Source organism: Spea bombifrons, chromosome 5 (assembly GCF_027358695.1).
Source record: "Spea bombifrons isolate aSpeBom1 chromosome 5, aSpeBom1.2.pri, whole genome shotgun sequence".
NCBI lineage: Eukaryota > Metazoa > Chordata > Amphibia > Anura > Pelobatidae > Spea > Spea bombifrons.
The window spans coordinates 75,499,525-75,519,701 of NC_071091.1; the positions used below are offsets into that span (position 1 = coordinate 75,499,525).

The 20,177-nt window shown below is 41.3% G+C and overlaps 1 protein-coding gene across 1 annotated transcript; it reads right to left on the reverse strand.

The window, feature by feature from the left end:
• Window positions 1-4,001: 4,001 nt before the first annotated feature.
• On the reverse strand, window positions 4,002-16,478 carry RALBP1 (ralA binding protein 1). Its single transcript, XM_053466889.1, has 10 exons — window positions 16,401-16,478; window positions 11,932-12,236; window positions 9,045-9,488; window positions 8,348-8,697; window positions 7,600-7,761; window positions 7,049-7,180; window positions 6,396-6,506; window positions 6,005-6,126; window positions 5,178-5,301; window positions 4,002-4,458 (listed from the first exon to the last, which is right to left on the reverse strand). The coding sequence occupies exons 2-10, from the start codon at window positions 12,173-12,175 to the stop codon at window positions 4,195-4,197; spliced, it is 1,953 nt and encodes a 650-aa protein (XP_053322864.1). The 5' UTR covers window positions 12,176-12,236; window positions 16,401-16,478; the 3' UTR covers window positions 4,002-4,194.
• Window positions 16,479-20,177: the final 3,699 nt, after the last annotated feature.

Genomic DNA, 20,177 nt, shown 5'->3' on the forward strand with positions numbered 1-20,177 from the left:
TTTTCTTTTTTTTTTTTTTTTTGTTTTCCTCCCAAAAATGCTTTCTCATCTGTTATCTTTAGCACGTGTTATGTATGTGCAAGTGCACAATTTATTCCTGCAGCCCCTCCGGATTATTGAAATACCCCATATGTATAGGTTATTCGATAGTTTTTGAAATCTACAGAGTAGACATGGACATGTGTGGATGCTAATAATCATGAGGCTCCATGCTGTAATATGTTTTCTGGCATGTTTTCATGACTGCATGGAACTGTCAGGAAGGTTTCAAGGGGTTAATGGGGGAGCACCTACCACACGTCTATATCCCTTATTGTCCTATGGTTTTAATAATATTGTGTGTGTGTGTGTATATATATATATATATATATATAATTTGTACCAGAAAGGAATATTAAAGTTTCTTTTTGAGATCTTCATGTGGCTACTACACACCCAGCCATGATCCTCTTTTTGTAAGCTGGTTCTCATGACCTGGAAGCCTCTTGGCTGTCGGAACAGAGCATAGATTGTATGATCTGTGACACAGCGTGCAGGGGAATCTCAAATATTTATGCTGCAGATGGTGTTGAGCATCTTTACACAATCTGTAAATGCATCTATTAGTGAATTTTTTTTACCATGATTCTGACATCAGCTCAGGCTTGTACCTCAAGCTAGGACTAGTCTTTCACTGGATTACATTTTCCTGCTCTTCTGCCTCAATTAACAAAAACCTGTTTGGCAGATTGCTACGTACCTTGCTAACAGATATGCTGCATATAGGGGAAACAATGGTGGCTGCATCACTTTCTTATGTAATGATGATCCATGAAGCTACTAGAGAAGACCGAATAGAAATGTGATAAAGTATAGCTGGTAGGAGCAGGAGGTAAATAGTGCTGCAGCAAATGGCAGAAGCACTGGGACATGCCTGGTTGTTTCTCGGTGAAGGACTTTGAGGTGTATTCTAAACTGGGATTTAAAGATAAGTTAGCTTGATTCCATGACTTTACTATGAAAGGCTGACCTCAGCTTATTCTGCAAGAAGGGTGAGTGTAGGGTTCATGTGGAAGGCCTCTGACATTGGATTTTCCTACTGATCATCATCAGCTTCTAGCTTTGTAAATAAAGATGGCGGATCCCTGTGGGAAAAGGAGTGTTAGAACCCATGATCCACTCAGTATGATAGCAGCGAAAAAGCAGCGATAAGACTAAATGCCAGAACCTATTTCTGATTATTAATTCTCCTCTAACGTGACAGCTACTCCCAATAGGGTTGCTTATATCCAAGACCGTGCCAAGGTCCTTGATTACAGGGTTCTCACAGCCAACAACCTCCCTTTCGCTCAGAGCAGGGAAGACCCCTTTGGGTACTTTGATTTGAAGATTTGGGGCCACTGTCTGAAGTCCTTTTTTGTGTGTTGACTTGCAGTTTCCTCAACATCTCCATGCACATTGAATTATGCAGGGTCAGCTCATCCTCTTGCTAGATCAACTTGCCAGCGGTTGCCCTTAATGAACAGTGACAGGAGACTGCAAGACGATTGTGGTTTTAACTAAGTCTCCCTTAAGTTGTTAAACCGCTTAAGCTTTCCAGTGCTTTCTTTACGGTAGGCAGCTGCTCCCAAGAGTAAAGAGACAGAGAAGATACCTCACTCCACTCGCTCATAACACACAAGTTTAAAATGAACGTTTTATTTGCACTGTTGCATGATGCCTTAACAAATAGTAATCAAAGGACCTACAGAAAGATAGGATGCATAAAACAGTCATGTGACCGGGTCAATAGCAAATTTGTGATTTACAAGCAAGCAGTCCAAATTTGGCAAAAAAAAATAAAACGGGGTGTAACAGACGGCAAATATTATAACACTGCATCAATTACAAAACAAATCAAAAGCAGGAGAATGACAAATTCAGAACCCACATTTGTGCGCATTGAAAATGAATCTTTGAACTGTGTTCCAGTTACAGCATCACTTCTTTCTGTTTTGAGCAAAATTGATCATTAGCCGATGTTTCAGCAAGCACTTCAGAGGCAGTTTTAAGAACTACCACGGATCCACAGCAAGGACTATTTCACAGAGCAATTTACCATTGCATGACCATTATAAATAAGGAGACACAAGTCTCACTAAGGAGGGTAATTACTCAGCGAGAGACAACCATCTTTCTAATTGCCTTCATTGTAATGCAACCCTGTTTACCATAATTGGGCTAGGAATGTGCTTTTTTTAATGCACTTATTGTGCCAGTTGCAGCCCACAGTATATTGCTGGGATTTCACTATACATTTCACATACATGTTATATATAAAATAGCTTCACAGCTCTGTTACATGCCAGACAAGCATTTAGACACACAAAAATGGAACAAAGCTGCCAAGCCCTCAGCGTGTGCCAATTTACATGAAATCAAGGCAAAGCATTCTTTTTCGATCTTCAAGGACGCATTTCCCTGAAATAACATGTGGGTGTATAAAACCTTTCTAACTAACCTTAGCATGGTGTGTCCATAGGATATAGCCCAACAACAAAGGTAACTGTAATGATGCAAACCCACCGCTGACAGGGAGCAATAGAGGGCCATACAGCGGCCTTAAAGGGGAAACCCAGAAAAGTATTGCAATCAGAAGGTGCAAACATTACCAAGAATGGCAGCTGCCTTATTACCAGCTATCTACAACTACTTCGACAATCACATTTTCACATACAGAATCACGTGTGTCCACACCACGTAAAGACCTATTGCCGTCATCAGTGACATCTAGGCTCGCAGTAGGTCATCGAGGAGACGGCCTTATCTCTAGATGACCGCATTCACCTTATGAAGGGATATAGTGCCTCATTAGTCGTTTTACATTAGCATGCTGAAACGCGACATTAAGAGATGATTTTACACAACCAAAATTAGCTTGAAAAAAGGAAGCATAAAAGGCACAAATATTCACCAAAACATTGCCCGTGATTGGACTTGTGCAAAATTTTAAGGGAATCAATCTTGCAACTAAACAATTTGGCTTTCCAGGGGAAGAAATGCACAGTTTTTCATTTGTTTTCTTTTAAATAATTGACTTGACCCTATAGTTAATCTTACTGGGCACCTTCTCACTTGCTGGACAGCTGGAGCTATGCCCTCCACCTTCTTTATTATACATTAGGATGGGGGCAACCCCTCGTCAACCAGAAGAGCAATGTTGGCATAATGCATATTTAAATCTCCGCAGACTTACACGGTCTCTAGTTATGACGCGGCAAATCAAGCAACCATTAAAGATTCCCTTTGCCGCTCACTGACTTATCTCTGCATTACACAGACCCAACAGCTAATGTCTCATCTCACCTGGAACGGTTGGTTTTGTGAATAACCTACACACAATGCTCAATAAAGACATAAATGGGGGGCAGAAGATGGAAAACACATACAGTGTTCTAGAAAGCCATTTCAGTTAGCAGTATTAACATTTCATTCCCAAGTGAATTATTGACATTTGTCCTGTTAGAATGATCTACAAAACTATCCATGGCTTAATGAAGGTAATCATAATGTGCGTAGTAAATATCTGATTTTCATTGTGTGGCTATACAGTACAGCGGAACAAGAGGTTCATGTTGAGACAGTGGCTGGGATCACCGTTTTATGGGCCGCAAAACACCCATGACGGCTTAGCGCGTGTCACGGGAGCTGACGTTCCAAAACCGTTGGCTGACTGGCCAAACTTAAGAGAAAATGTTCAAAAAGCACCAAGTTGCAAGCCTGTAAGAAATTAGTAGTCGTCATCTTAAAATGGGTGCATTCACAGCTATAAAGTCCCTAATTTAATCACGGATAAATTCAAATCAAAATACTTTTGTTACAAAAAAAAAATCTGCGCAAAGGCAAATATCCAAGAATAAATAGGCTGCCTAGTGCTCTTGGTTACAAAGGCCTATTCTGACCTGCTAACAGTACTAAAAAATGTCGTTTCCATCCCATTTTGTGCCCAGGAGCATTGCCAGGCAAAAGCAGTAGATTTCCCATTCTTCTTCCCCTACTAGTTTTATAAAACAAATGTTACATATTTCATTTAGCGACCATGTTAAACCAGAACCACCAAAGGAGTGAACTATGAGAAGTGCGAGACACTCCCCGTCAGGAGGGCATACGTTGCAAAGCACAGTAATGGACTAAAAAGTTAGTAGGATGAAGTGCCTCTACGTGGGGTTTTCATTCTCAGATGAGCGTTTCTTTCCAGTCTTTGATTGGCGACGGTCTCACTTGCTCCTTTAATGGCTTTGGCTGCTCTTTTGCTGCCTTTGTCTCCACAGAAGCGTCTTTCTGCAGCTGTGGTCGGGCGCCCGGCTTCCCCGGCTCCTCTTCCTCCTGCAGCTGCTCCGATTTCACGCGCTGCATCTGTAATAGCCGAAGCTGCACACGCAGCTCAATGATGGCCTCTCTCTCCTCATGAATTGCCTGGTTCAAATGGTTGTTCTTGATCTGACAAAAAGGAACGCAGCCAAAACAGAGAGGGGGGAAAAAAAAGTTAATCACCAGGTGCAGTAATAAAGAAGCAATGTTCCCAACAATCAGTTGCCCAGAATACTTACTGGATCCAACTCCCCACACAATGCCTTATTTACAATCATATACGAGAACAAATTAGGAGCATAAGGGTTTGGGCTGGTGTGTTGGTTTTGTTGCTTGCTGGCTTTACACATTGACAAAGGGGGTTACTGCGTTTGACTTTCCTTTTTGGATTGCCTATGTCATTTTCCACCGAGAGGGGACAGCGGTGGACTTTGTCTGTAGCAGCACTAGCAGAAAACATTTACCATTTCTAAAAAAGCACAGCTGAACGGCACAGCTTTAGCAGACTTTGGCACCAGGTTATATCCATCCAGTAGTTCCCATTAATTAATAATAAAGTCAATGCCTTTGTTTTTAGATTCTATTCTCTAACAGGCTACACCATCTCACAAAAAAAGAGAAGTACACATACAGCAGACCACTCTACTAACCCAAGTCTATTTAACCCTTTAATGTCAAATTGTGTATGTGTGTATTGGAAAAATAAATGGAAGAAGGTTTTCACTAGAATTGTTGGCGCTTCAAACAGAAGACCGGCCATATCAAATACTAATTGGATTGAAAGCCATGCACAAAGCCAACAAAAAATGGTAATGGAGATGTTTAAAGATCTTTTATAAAAGGGTCACCTCCAGCTCTTCATTCTGCCTCTGCAGGTCTTCTAAAATAATTTGCAGCTCCTCTTCATCCTCACTTTCACTCTCACTGTCTGAGGAATACTCTTCAGTTTCACTCCGGCCATGCTGCTGGCGGCTGCAACACATTTCAAGAACATTACATCCAGAGGACCAAAACCAACATAAGACACACAATGTCTTTTCAAATGCTACTGTATTTTAAAAAAAAGGAAAAGGAAAATATTTTTCCACCACATACATTGGGATGATTTGCTCACAGGTGTCAAGCTTATTACAAATCCATATTAAATAAATTTTATTATGACCCTTTCAAACAGGAAAAATACAGGCAGGCCAGATGGGTTGAATGGGTATTATGTACAGAGTACCCAATTGCAAAGAACAGAGGCTCAAGATCAACACCCAACTCAGCCCAGCATGTCAACCGATGCATGTGAGCAACATCCGAGCCGGCTCGGGCTTCTCCTCCTCTATAATATTTTGTTTCCGGCACTCGTCCATTTAGCAGACGTTCCTGGCTTGGCTCCACCTCAGCTCATGCATCCCCATCAGCCAATTCGCTATATTTATTTCTGGGAGCCAAGTAGTCATGTGAGAAATCAGTTGTAAGAAACTCAAATGCCTAATTTGACTGCACAATTTTGTATTAACCGAGAACATTAGCACAGTCACTAGCCCCACACAAATGGATTTTCTTACGGTTGGCATTGTACAATGCCCACAGAATAAACAAAATAGCACATGAAGTACTGGCCAGGTACATAAACCACAACAAGAACACACAGAGATTCAAACAATGATGGCGGAAACATTTTTACCTTTGTATTTCAGAAATTTCTGCTCTAAGACGGTCTATTTCTTCCTTCTCTGTAGCAATCTGACGCCTAAGATATTGCTCCATCGCTACAAGTTCTTCCTGTTCTGTTAGGATCTCATTTTCCTGAGAAATAACATGCAAATACCATTTTAATGATAATAAAAGTAACATAATTCAATTAGTAAGAAACCTGAACCCTGTCTGTTAACTAAATTTAATGATTTGAACCAGAACACTTTGCGGAACAGACACACAACATTGAGTACATCCGAAACTTCCCAGAATTAAAACGGCCTCATTTTTATTTACAATAAAGAAGGAATTCAATTTCTGCTAGTCTCCAAAAAACAAGCTAGGTCGTAGATCGTAGCGACATTATAAAGCCGATGTACCTGGGCGAGTAGTATATTAAGAACCTCTTCTTCATTTTCAGTCATTTCTTCTTTGGAAACGTCTTCCTTGGAAAGACTGGCAATTTCTTGAGCAATCTTAGTTTCACAGTCCTGTAAAGAGAAACCATAATAGTTAATACAAGCGTTCTTACTTCCCTGGCAGCGCAAACTAAATGAATTCGCCCCAGAAACAATGACCACAGACCGCACCTATCCGCAGCTCCCCATTAATCATAACGGACAGTTATACATCTACCCCATTGCTGAATGTCCAAGATGCAAGAAGGGCCTAGGTTCTGGATGTTTGACAGTGTGCAGGTCAGAGAAGGAACACTATAGAAAAAGAGGGATGGATTAAGAAGGGAGAGTAGATGTATGCAACCAGATTAATAAACTCCGAAGAACTGTACCTCTTATTAAATCTCTCTCTAGAAGTCAAACTTTACACAGATAAAGGAAGAAACTGCACACAGGATGAAAGGAAGTATGCCAGCGTGTGAAAGGCCTGCAGCTGCGATGGAGCGAGAAGCTGCCCAGTAATTCACAGGACACACGTGTTCAGCACACTGGTCGTCGGCCAAGATCCACACAAGGAGGAGCGTTGTTCTCCTAGCTCTATTATGTGACAGGCTGGACCTTTGAGTACCACACACCTGCCTTTTAGCTTCTCTCAGCTTCCTTTTAAGTGCCGTCAGAATCCTTTGAACTTCCCACAGTCGCTCTTCTTTAGACAGATCCTTTATTCCCGCCTGAAGGTCTCGATGCAAACAATTCAGAAGGAATTCCTGTACAATTTAAAATGAAATGCAAGTTAAAGGGGGCATCACTCGGTTTTATTCTTTTAATGACTGTTGGTAGAAGGTAGATATTAGGGCGCAATTTGTAGCGAGACTTTGCAAAAAGAAAAGAAAAAAACAGAACAGAGTAACGTTTATCAAGTAATGAAATCCATTATATGCCACAAAAACAACTGCGATCAGGCAAATCACTTGGGTATGAAAGAAAATTCATAACACTCAACTCCATGCAAAGGGGTGATAACTGAGGAGGCCCACAAAGACGGAAGCGCATGCAGCTGGCAAAGGGCTTCTTCCAAGTGAGCCAACATGAGATGTCAACATTTTAGCAACTTCACACAAGCAGAACAGGATCATGTTGCCTCATCAATGGTAATGTTTTGTAAAGCGAATGTGAAAATAATCACCTGCCGTCGAATCTCCTCTTTTATGGTTTCTTGGGTGTCTGGTAGTGCAGGCATCGTGGCCATGTTAGACCAGCGCAGAGGTTTTATAACTCTTTTTATGAGGACACCTCCAAAGAGCTCTTGGACGTGCGTAAAGAACACATACAGGACACGGTTACTGATCTGAGGAAAGAAGTTAAGAAAGAAAGTAGTTTTATTTTTGTGTTTGCTATATGCAGTTTTATAAACTATCAAGGCACTTTGACATAGGATTTCTTTCACAAGCTAGGGGTCAGCGCTGGGAGAGAAAAGACCCAAAAACCATTTATCTTCAGCAATAACACATACAGTCTTTAAGTTTTGTAAGGAAATAATCCTCCCTTACATTCTACATAACATTTTATTATAAAGTTTAGAACTACAGATTAGGCCAGCATGCTTTTTTAAAAAATTTTACTTTATTTACTTGAGATCGCTTTCGGGTCTTTATAAACCTTAAGGATCTCTCTTGTAAACTTTTATAATGTCTTTGTGACGTGCTATGTATTCATTTTTACATTTATTTTATTTTGCTTTGCACTCTAAAATTATTTTCAAGATAGAGCATTTTGTGGATCCTGTAGAAACCGTCAATGATTCATATCTAGATCTCAACTAACATAAGAAAAAAAATAAATAAATAAATAAATGGAGACACAAAAAAAAAAAAAGTTAAAAATAAAAAAGTTATTAATGTGAGGCAGTTGCCGGGAACGAGCACATGCTGTACCTGTACGGTAGGGCTGAGAACAATAGAAATATTCTGGATATTCATTTTGGTTTCAAGTTCTTTCTCAATAACATGGTCCATGTGTACTATTAGCCAGGAGATCAGGTTGAAGTTGCATTCTGGCAGCTCCTTCATGAGGCGCTGACACTCCGCAAGCCTTTCTGCTTCCGTGCTCTTGCCGCAGGCCTCTTCAAATCGTGGCATCAGATCTTTGGTAAGGACATTCTCTGGCAGCTCTCGTAAGTATTGCTTCAGTAGACTGGCAACTGTGTAAGGTTCATAGTCGTCGAGGTTTGGAGACTCCTCACGGTCATATGATGCTTTCAACTCGTCCACCTTTGACTTTATTCCTGAGATGAAATACACAAAACTGTATTATAACATGTAAACCGTTTTATTTTCTGCATGTTGTCACCTTTTTTAAAACACAATTACTGATCCACTTCTGTTTTGGAATTAGGAAACTAGTACAAGTTTTGGCACTAAACCACTGGATATTTCTCTGAATCCCGTGGAAGTTCTGCCACCATGGATGGTCTCTGTCAGTTTTCAAGTCGTAAAAGTGTGTGACATTGCAGGGGTCAAAATGGAAAGTAAAATAACAGTCTATTACTAAGCTTAAATGAACGTTCACCAGCTTGACAATTATGTCAAGAATCATGTAAAATATTGGGATACAGTGGGATACAAGCACTACCTGACACCCTGTAGATGCCTTCACACTTCATCCCATGGTACTCTATGTAGTCAATACATTCTCTGAACACAGCGGGGAGTCGAATCCCATCACTCATCATGGTCCTTTCCGCAGCAGCAGCCAGAGGGATACCAAACACCGGCCTCAGCTTGGGGACATCCACTGGTGGAAGCTCCGGCTCAGGAGTGGGTTTCTTTTTTTTCTTCTTTTCCTTCCATTGTTTGACAACATCTGCAGCAGTCAGGTCCTTTGACTTCTTTTCCTTGTGCTTGTCTTCCTTGTGCTTTTCTTCTTTTGGTTTCTCTTTGATTTTGAAGTCTTTCTCCTTCTTCTTGGAAAAACTAGGCTTCTTAAACACGTGGATTCCCTTGGACCTCTTCATTTTGGACGGGCTTTCAGCTTCATCGCCAGAACTGTCCTCCTGGAAGGCAGCATATCCTTCAGCTGGGGAAGAAACACAAAACAGAGTTAATATGCATGGAATACAGACCAAAATAGAACTAATGGTTGGTTTATTAAGTACACATAATTTGGATTTCATATTCCTAAATGTGAATGAATATGAAGACGATTCAGTAAATGACCTCGAGGAGGGTGCTTTATATGGCAAAAAGCTTCGATTTTAGGCAAGGTTAGTTAGAGTTTAGGCAACTCTCTATGGATCAAGTTCAGTAAAACAAACTGTCCACTGACAAAACAGAATGTTAAAATAAAGCATTTTATTAAAAAAACCAATTCTTTATCACTGGCCCCCAAAAGAAAAAACAATTTGATATCAGCTTTGATGTTTTATCCGGGATTCGTATCAAAGCGCTTATTCTCAGTTAACAAAATGAGACTCCATCTGAAGCTTTGTGCGCTCTTTAAGCCACGTGAACATGTAACCAATGCTGAACGGAACCTACACAGAAATGAATGCTTCCAATAACCGGAAGACGCCCGGCATACGGATGTGATTGCTGTAAAAGGTCTGGAGAAGTATCCCAGTAATTAAATGTACTCTTTTGAACACTTTTACGTCCATCAGTGATATTCTAATAAATTACAATGTCAACAGGATAGAATCCGCATAAAGAATAGATTGAAATAACACACAAACGTAACGGTAATTCGTACAACTGGCAGGAAGGCATCAGTCATTCCAAAAAACGGAAAGGTCATTAACATTAATACCTGCAAACGTGTAAATTCTGAACAGTTACCCTTTCACACAACATCCCTCTTATTATTTCATCTGCTGGAAAGGCTGCTTTATTTAATGCACCCAGGCCAGCATCCACTCTGCTCCGTCAAAGTGACAGGCATCACAAAAGAACATTTTTTCCCCAAACATTTCCAGTTACCACATGCAGCATTCACAGGATCTGCACGGGGGACACCATTAGTCATCCAGTTGTTCACGCCCTTCCACAGAAAGCATTTTCTTAAACAATTCAAGTCCTCTGAAGACACAGATCTTCTTTGCAGCATAAGAAAATCTACCTTGTGCTTGGGGGAAATAATTTCCACGATGTATCATCATTTATACACCGTACCAAAGAAACAACAGAATCTCAATCTCGTTTGCACTAGATGTTAGTGACGTTAATAGGGCACTCCAGCCATCGTACGCACATAACAGCTGAGAGGTCCCTTTACATTTTTGTGATGCCCCCATAGAAATGCATGGGCATTTGTCCCTTCCCCGCTATTTTATCTGCATGAGATGTGATTGGCCGATCGATATATTTACTGCCAATCAGCTCCAGTGTTGACTCGGGGAACACCGCAGACGGTGGTCTATTAAGACCCCTATGGGCATGTGCAGAGAGCACTCCCATTTATTTCAATGGGGGCACTTTCCTGCCACTGATTGGCTGCCTCAACTAGCCAATCGGTGGTAATCATCGTTACACCATGATGACAAATTGTATCACGTGCCATTCTGCCAATCACTTCCCGCTGCCCCTCTTCCACTCTCGGACAGTATAGGTACCCCATCCGTCGTATTCTCACTTCCAACAGTGAGAATCCAAAAGTGCATTATGGACACAGTCGGCGCCAGAGAGTAATACAGTTTTATACTCAAATGCTTTAGTGATTATCCAAACCTTGCTTTTCATATAAGGAATGTTTGCTTTATTGTATTCTTCAGGCTGAAAAATGAAGTTTAATATATTTTATAATATAAGTGATGGACAATTTGTTGCACCACATTTACCAGTGACCTATTATAGTCAATATTACTAGATTTAAAAACCATATTTATCTTTATTAAAGTAAACCAGCTTTAGTTACAAAGTGGTGTAGATTAGAAGATAAAAGAGTATTACAATGAGAATTTCCTTGGGAAGTAAAGCAGGATGGATCTGATACCCATGATAATTTACAAGGCACAATAATGCATTTCTACTGATTTATTATCAAGTGTCAGAGTAACTAAGTGGAGGTGCCTGTAGCCTTGTTTATCATCTAAATGTTACTAACATTATTGTAGGATGGTGGAATAATATTTAATGTTGAAATCCACTGTTTAGCACTGGGGGGGCAGTTACTATGGGTCACTGAGATCCAATGTTCCTACAACTTTAGTGTAGTATGAGCTTTACTATTAACCTCAATAGCAAAACAAATGATATTCATAATAACCAACACATATTAGAGATACCAGCAGAGCCAAAAACAATCCCAAGAGTAAACCATCGGCTTCTGTCATGTAACTCTACCCAGATATATAGGTGGAAGAAGTGACTCACAAACCATATAACACCTAGTTTTTATGTAGCGCTTATACTCACATGCTCTTCAATGAGCAGCTGAATGATAGTTATTATATACATATTAAAATGTTCTATAGCTCGTAATATATCACTAATATTCGTGATTTTAGAATGTAAATTAAACTCACTTCTCTTCTCCTTTTTCTTAAACTTTCCTTTCTTTTTGCCATGGTCCTTCTCATCATCAGATACTATATCGGGGGGTTCGTGAAGGATATCATGAGGAGGAGATGGCTCCCCAGTGCGGTAGAGTCCTGGGAATTTGGTAGGGCTTATCTCCTCGGAGCTGGGGGTGCGTGCAAGGACCCCACCATGCTCAGCCCGCCGATGCTCACTTGGGCTGCTGGTGGGAGGGAGAAAGCACTCCGTCATTTTGCTGCCCACAACGTTCTCCACAAACTGAACTCTGGAGTCTGTTACCTGTCCATGGTACCTGTGATAAAAAAAACAGAGATGCAATCAATACAAGGGGTTATCGGTTTCAATACACTGCCATTGGGGGCAAAAACGTACACAGCATTTCTCCCAGATACGCTATACAGACCCCAGCTCTTCTCTTCTGACACCCAGATGTTTTCCAAATGCATGATCATAACAGGAAAGCATTCAGTGCCTCATGTTTCAAATGTAATGTGTTGTGTTACTCTATTATCTATAAATCTAACCAAATGTGCCTGACATTTATTAAGACAAACTTGAAAGGTTGCATTTCCATGTGCTGGCAATTTACCAGACTGATCATGATCACTGCTATAGTAATTATTGTACATCAAAAATGCTTATTGTTATATAGTTTGTTTCTTTTACTCCAAACAGTGCTGTATTTCAGTAATGAAAAAAAGATTTTTTTGGAAAAGAAATGCCATAAAAGTCAGCGTGTTTGGTTGTATGTCAGTTAGGGCGAGGGCAGTCAGTGTGTTTGGTTGTATGTCAGTTAAGGGTGAGGGGAGTCAGTGTGTTTGGTTGTGTGTCAGTTGGGGCGAGGGGAGTCAGTGTGTTTGGTTGTGTGTCAGGGCGAGGGGAGTCAGTTAGGGCGAGGGGAGTCAGTGTGTTTGGTTGTGTGTCAGTTAGGGTGAGGGCAGTCAGTGTGTTTGGTTGTGTGTCAGTTGGGGCAAGGGCAGTCAGCGTGTTTGGTTGTGTGTCAGTTAGGGTGAGGGCAGTCAGCGTGTTTGGTTGTGTGTCAGGGCGAGGGGAGTCAGTGTGTTTGGTTGTGTGTCAGGGCAAGGGGAGTCAGTGTGTTTGGTTGTGTGTTAGGGCGAGGGGAGTCAGTGTGTTTGGTTGTGTGTCAGGGCGAGGGGAGTCAGTGTGTTTGGTTGTGTGTCAGGGAGAGGGGAGTCAGTGTGTTTGGTTGTGTGTCAGGGTGAGGGGAGTCAGTGTGTTTGGTTGTGTGTCAGGGTGAGGGGAGTCAGTGTGTTTGGTTGTGTGTTAGGGCGAGGGGAGTCAGTTAGGGCGAGGGGAGTCAGTTAGGGCGAGGGGAGTCAGTGTGTTTGGTTGTGTGTTTGGTTGTGTGTCAGGGCGAGGGGAGTCAGTGTGTTTGGTTGTGTGTCAGGGCGAGGGGAGTCAGTGTGTTTGGTTGTGTGTCAGGGCGAGGGGAGTCAGTTAGGGTGAGGGGAGTCAGTGTGTTTGGTTGTGTGTCAGGGCGAGGGGAGTCAGTGTGTTTGGTTGTGTGTCAGGGCGAGGGGAGTCAGTGTGTTTGGTTGTGTGTCAGGGAGAGGGGAGTCAGTGTGTTTGGTTGTGTGTCAGGGTGAGGGGAGTCAGTGTGTTTGGTTGTGTGTTAGGGCGAGGGGAGTCAGTTAGGGCGAGGGGAGTCAGTTAGGGCGAGGGGAGTCAGTGTGTTTGGTTGTGTGTTTGGTTGTGTGTCAGGGCGAGGGGAGTCAGTGTGTTTGGTTGTGTGTCAGGGCGAGGGGAGTCAGTGTGTTTGGTTGTGTGTCAGGGCGAGGGGAGTCAGTTAGGGTGAGGGGAGTCAGTGTGTTTGGTTGTGTGTCAGGGCGAGGGGAGTCAGTGTGTTTGGTTGTGTGTCAGGGCGAGGGGAGTCAGTTAGGGTGAGGGGAGTCAGTGCGTTTGGTTGTGTCAGTTAGGGCGAGGGGAGTCAGTGTGTTTGGTTGTGTGTCAGGGCGAGGGGAGTCAGTGTGTTTGGTTGTGTGTCAGGGCGAGGGGAGTCAGTGTGTTTGGTTGTGTGTCAGGGCGAGGGGAGTCAGTGTGTTTGGTTGTGTGTCAGGGCGAGGGGAGTCAGTGTGTTTGGTTGTGTGTCAGGGCGAGGGGAGTCAGTGTGTTTGGTTGTGTGTCAGGGCGAGGGGAGTCAGTGTGTTTGGTTGTGTGTCAGGGCGAGGGGAGTCAGTGTGTTTGGTTGTGTGTCAGGGCGAGGGGAGTCAGTGTGTTTGGTTGTGTGTCAGGGCGAGGGGAGTCAGTGTGTTTGGTTGTGTGTCAGGGCGAGGGGAGTCAGTGTGTTTGGTTGTGTGTCAGGGCGAGGGGATTCAGTGTGTTTGGTTGTGTGTTAGGGCGAGGGGAGTCAGTGTGTTTGGTTGTGTGTCAGGGCGAGGGGAGTCAGTGTGTTTGGTTGTGTGTCAGGGCGAGGGGAGTCAGTGTGTTTGGTTGTGTGTCAGGGCGAGGGGATTCAGTGTGTTTGGTTGTGTGTTAGGGCGAGGGGAGTCAGTGTGTTTGGTTGTGTGTCAGGGCGAGGGGAGTCAGTGTGTTTGGTTGTGTGTCAGGGCGAGGGGAGTCAGTGTGTTTGGTTGTGTGTCAGGGCGAGGGGAGTCAGTGTGTTTGGTTGTGTCAGTTAGGGCGAGGGGAGTCAGTGTGTTTGGTTGTGTGTCAGGCTGAGGGGAGTCAGTGTGTTTGGTTGTGTGTCAGGGCGAGGGGAGTCAGTGTGTTTGGTTGTGTGCCAGTTTTGGTGTGGGTGCATTAGTACGCTGGCTGAGAGTGATCAGTGGGTATAAGTGTGCATCAGCAGATCAGTCTCATAACATGGTTTCCCCCTTGGGAAAAAATAGTCACAAGAGGGGAATTTTACCCTGTAAAAGAAAGTGAATTCTAGGCCCTAATGCTAGGGCAAAAGACGTTAGTTCTTTAATTAGCTTTTTTTAGGATTCTGAGGATGCCTTCCAAATACGTACATCACTATAAAAAGTATTTACAAATCGTAACATGATCCCATCAAACTACTCAGCAATGACATGCCTGGCGGAGAACATTCCAAGCTTTATATATTAGATAACAATCTCAATAGCTGTCCTGGCTTTAATCCTACATCCCTACTACGTTTTGTTTCCCCTTCACAGCGCCTCATTTATTTCTTGTAAAACAGGTTCTAATATTATACGTATGACCTCATTCACCGTGCCAACATGATAAGTGTAAGCAGAGCTTTATCGTGACTTCATTCCAAATGAAGAAGCAACGTCCGGGGTCCCAAAAGCATATGCGGCTTGACATTTTTCTGTGTTTGCTCAATAAAAAGGTATGACCTATGACTAAGCCTCCAACTGCTATTAGACCAACATGGCAATATATATGTATATGGCAACTATATCATCTACGGTAATGTTTGGTTAATATATTGACCCAACACACAACAGAACATTGTTTTGGTCACAAAATAGCATGCCGGTTAAAGGCAGTTCCAGGAGATAAAAGCATACGAATGTCGAACTGATGTACACCCAGCGTTGCATGATCGTAATTAGGAGGTACGCAGGCATAAAACAGGTTGCGTCTTGTTTCTAGCCACCGAACACACACACAAACTCTCTTGTATTACTGTGAGGTCCATCTGTCAGAACACTATTGCTGTATTATTATTTATTGTTTTATATAGCGCCATCAAATGCCGTAGTGCTGTACAAAGGGTAGACAGGACATCATGTAGTATATAACATAACAATTTGACTTACAGAAACAACAGGTGGGGCGGGCCCTGCTCAAAGAGCTTACAATCTGTCTTATTATCCTGCTACCCTTTGCTACGCAAAGCTTTTTCTTGCTTCGGATTACCAAAAGCAAGACACTGATCTAATTAAAACAATGAACATTATCTTACTGTTATCTCACTTTAGGAATATTACGGGAAAGGCAGACAAAGGAAGATGTATTGAGACAATAGTTCATAGAGCTCACACTGGCGTTATGTGATATCCTGTTTGGGGGAAATGGCACATAAATGATCCTGAATTGTTACATTTGCTGGCCCTAAGAAAAGGCTCATTATCCACAGTGAAGCCATCACAAGAACCGACCCTGCAAATGTTATAAAGGCCCACTAGAGACTAATGATAAAATAATTGGCTGCCATTAAATTTAGGAGCACCAGACCTATGAGCTCATACTATATATGACGTGTATATATTATAAATCCTTGCAGTATGTGTATGTGCCATCAGCACTACATAAGTAAAGATATCCAATTTGCCTACACTGAGATATGCGCATTATTTCTCTGTGAAGCAGGGATTCACTGCCTACAACACAAAGTGAGCCTTTCTAGAGATGACATGGCTGCAACGCGTAATACGTAGCGAATGTGTAAGATACTGAATACTTCATCCATAGGAAAGTGTAAGTAGTAGTAATAGTAGTAGTATTATTACTGAGACAGACATACCCCCGCCTCGCTCTGTCAATATGCGCCCTCTTCCTCTTCCTCCTGCTTCCAGTGCTGAGCAGGAAGCGATACAGCGCCTCAGATCTTGGACGGCAACGTCACGATTACGTCGGACGGAGCAGCCATGTTTTGATTGGCACGTCGCCATCCGCAATTTCCTGGTTGCCTGGGAAGCTCTGTGAAGAGGAGCGAATCTGCGACTCACACAACTACGATTCCCGGCATGCCTTGCGGTGTAAGAGCAGCCCTTTTATGCCTAAATAGATAGAAGATAGGGGATAGCGAGGCGCTGGCGCTGCATGATGTGAGGACTGCGGTTTTTTTTCTTCAGACTAATGAAAAATTAAATGGAAAGTTGGGATGACTAATCCCTTAAAACTACTAGTCTATGTGGTCTATTCACTAAAGGCAGAGTAAGCAGGGGAGTTTTTAACTCTTTCACTTCACTATTCATTCATTCATTAGTGACTTTGGGATGACCAGACCTTAGGTGGCAGGTCTAGGGGCAGCAGCCCTTCTGACACATAGCCATGAGCCAATTGCTGTTGGACAATCAGGCGCACTTAATGCGCTGATTAAAAGGGTGATCACTGGTCTCCCCAACCGGCCCATTTATGTTATGGTGGACTGCGCTGAAAAAATGTCTATTAGGTTTTTTTTTAATGGGCTATATGATTAAATCTTACCGGCAAAACACATCAGGAAGTTGATATTTTTCAACTTGGTCTGTGTACTCTTTAATCATAGAATAAAAGTTATCTTTCAACTTGATGGCTCCTGAAGGATTGTGTTGATCGATTGAGCCGACGGTAATATTTGTCCAAGAGCAATACATCTTTGGATTCACACGTCCTTGCGTGACTTTAAATCTCTCTTACTGCTCATTCTATTTTATACTTGGTTAAAGAAGAACGTTTGCTGTCTGAAAGCTTCCACGCATATACATACATACATGTATACATGTATACATGTATATATGTATATATATATACTGCAGAGAGTACTCCTGACTTGATCTCGAGTGGCCCAGGTCCCTGCACCCTCCGCTAGCGGTAAGGAGCCTCCATCTTTGGAACAGGGCTCGGCGGGTAGTCAGAAGCTACTCTTGGTCATGCCTAGAATAGAAAAGCTTAGGTGCGCAGTTAACTGTAAATAATCGAATATTTATTGCATTTCAGTTCATCTCGCAGGATTTTCTTCTGTTATGACGACCTAAAATGCCTTGATGAACACGCGCTGGGGTTGAAACAGTGATAGTGTGTTAGCGTGTGTACTGTATCAGTAGTAACTGAACCTAGACATTAAAATAACAGTCAGTGTATTGCTGGATAACCATACCTGGCTTGGAAATAAACAATTGAGATAAAAGAAAATTCTTTGATATCATAAGAATACAAGAAGCCTTAAAAATATTTTGGCCCACCTCTAGATTGTAAACTTACGAGCAGGACCCTCTAACTAATGTATCGGTTTGTCCTAGCCTGTCCATTCTAGTTTGGTCATACACGTTGAATGCGTGTACTGTAAGAACTGTGCTTGGTGCTATACAAGTAAAAGTTCATATTTGATGAGATTAAACCCTTTGCAGAAACACGATCAATTGAATTTCAGGTACAATATACACTTCCTTACAGAAGGAATACACAAGTATAACATCGCAATGTGAAAATGCATCATGGATCATGCCACATAATACACCCTAGTAGAGCCCAAGCCAGGGGCATCCCCCCCAAAAGACAGTTACCCACACAAGTGGGCCGCGTAGAAAAAAAATATTTGGAGATAAGGTGTAAAGAAGATAAAAAGAGAAAGAGAAGAAAAAAGGGGAGATATTAACACGTCTATGCTACGAATAAACAGAAAATGCATTGCCGACGTTTAAATATTATACACATGTATATGTTTCGTATAAAATGTATAATATAAAAGTTTATTAAAAGCATAAGATTATGCATTTTGCTGTATAAAGCAATATTGTTACATAGTCATAGAAACAGTATATAAAAACACATTTTGATACAAAATCCTTGAAATCATCTGAAATTGGTACCTTTCCACTATATTACAAACAAAATATTCTATCACAATTTTTTCAAATGTCCAGTAAACAAGGGGGGGGCAATATATATAGATTTTAATTAATCAGGCAATTTTTAGTATGTATTGTGTGATCCCACAAATTCAAGAATATGATTGGCTCACCATATCTATAAGTTTGTTTGATTTTGTACAGATCTGAGACAAATAGATGTGCATTGTAGTAACACTTTGTCTAAAAAGAAGGACCATAATGGATGCCTCACACCGCAAGCCATATTCTCAGAGTAATGGGTTAAAGCTACTCGGCTAATAGAAAAGCAACCCAGGTCAATTAAAACTAAGGCATTTATTTAGTAAACTGGATCTTGGAAGGTGGGTTAAATATTTCCACCCACCAACTTTTCAATAAAGTGGGAGATGACAGGAGAGATGGGGTTTCGTCTCCCTGGATTCACGATGTATTATAAAAGGACCATCCCTGGCCAATTCCTCTACCAGAAGGGCTCGGCTGATCCTGTATAATGACCGCATAGTTTCATCAGTGGGGCAACTTTTAAAAGAAATCTCACATACTGCAATATCCTTTATACTGAATCATCCAAGGCGGGTTGATCCTTCATAATACAAAGTTAAGCCTTTAAGATGGAAACTCCTTTTTCCTCTGCAAGAAGGGCTGAGCTACATAGTCTATAGTAAATCAGTGAGAGGACCTATACAGAATATTGTGGAGCTAAATTTTGCACAACACATTAACAAACGTGTAGCAAACCCCTAAATAAAAACGGGCAAGAAAACAAATTTGGTTATTTTGTAAAAATGTCCTTTATCCCTGGATTTGGTAAAGTGATTAAACACTAGATAATTTTAGTTTTAAATGTTTATAATACATAAAAAAAGGGAATTTAAAAAAATATATATATACCGGTGCTTTCGAAAGTGAGGATGTCTCTTTATCTAAATTAAGATTTGGTCACAAGCTTTTGTGAAAAGATCTGGTGTGCTTAGGACTTTTGGATAGCCATCTGCCTTGATAACTAGCCAAGAGGCAGTTTTCTTTAACATGCTTCTGCTTCCTTTGTTTCAACATATCTTCATCAACATCTTGAAACCATATTTAACCCATAAAAAATAGCCAAAAGCTCAGGATGAAAACATTGTTTTACCAGGGTTGGTCAGTCTTGTACGGCAAAAAAAAATGGTTTTAACAATATTTACATTACATTTTTATTTACACGCTTGTAGGGGAAGCTCCACAAAAAAAAAAAAAAAAAAAAAGGCTAATCCTCTAAAACTTGGCAAAAAAATAATCTGTACCTTATATTCCATATATTTAAGCTATTAAATAAAAAAAATATATAAATGGGCCTTTTTATGATAAAGAAAATAAATATTTTACGTTACAGTTCTACATAGCATAGGCTCGGAATATGAAGCTATAAAATCAGTGGTGTAATAGAATAGAAATCACAGGGGATTTCTGGTTTCTTGAACAAAAATCGCTTGGAGATCTCATCTGTCTCATGGCCAAGAGTTAGACAACCGTAATAAGCAAATGGGGTAAGCCCTAAACCAAAAGTAATATTATATATCCTTTTGGTGTCATTTATTTTGTGGATGCTCTAAAAGGATAATTCAAATATTTGTTCTACATGTAAATATTCACTTCCTATTAATATTATAAAAACTATATATAAAAATAGGTGAGTATTGTGTTACTACAGAGACGATTTAAGGACA

Bases quoted from the DNA above. Each gene is read 5' to 3' on its own strand.
- RALBP1 (XM_053466889.1), bottom strand. From the start codon at position 12,175: ATGACGGAGTGCTTTCTCCCTCCCACCAGCAGCCCAAGTGAGCATCGG. The intron at 9,489-11,931 runs GTGAGTTTAATT...TTTCTTCCCCAG, and splicing joins TAAGAAAAAGGAGAAGAGAA to CTGAAGGATATGCTGCCTTC. The intron at 6,127-6,395 runs GTACATCGGCTT...GTTATTTCTCAG, and splicing joins TTAATATACTACTCGCCCAG to GAAAATGAGATCCTAACAGA.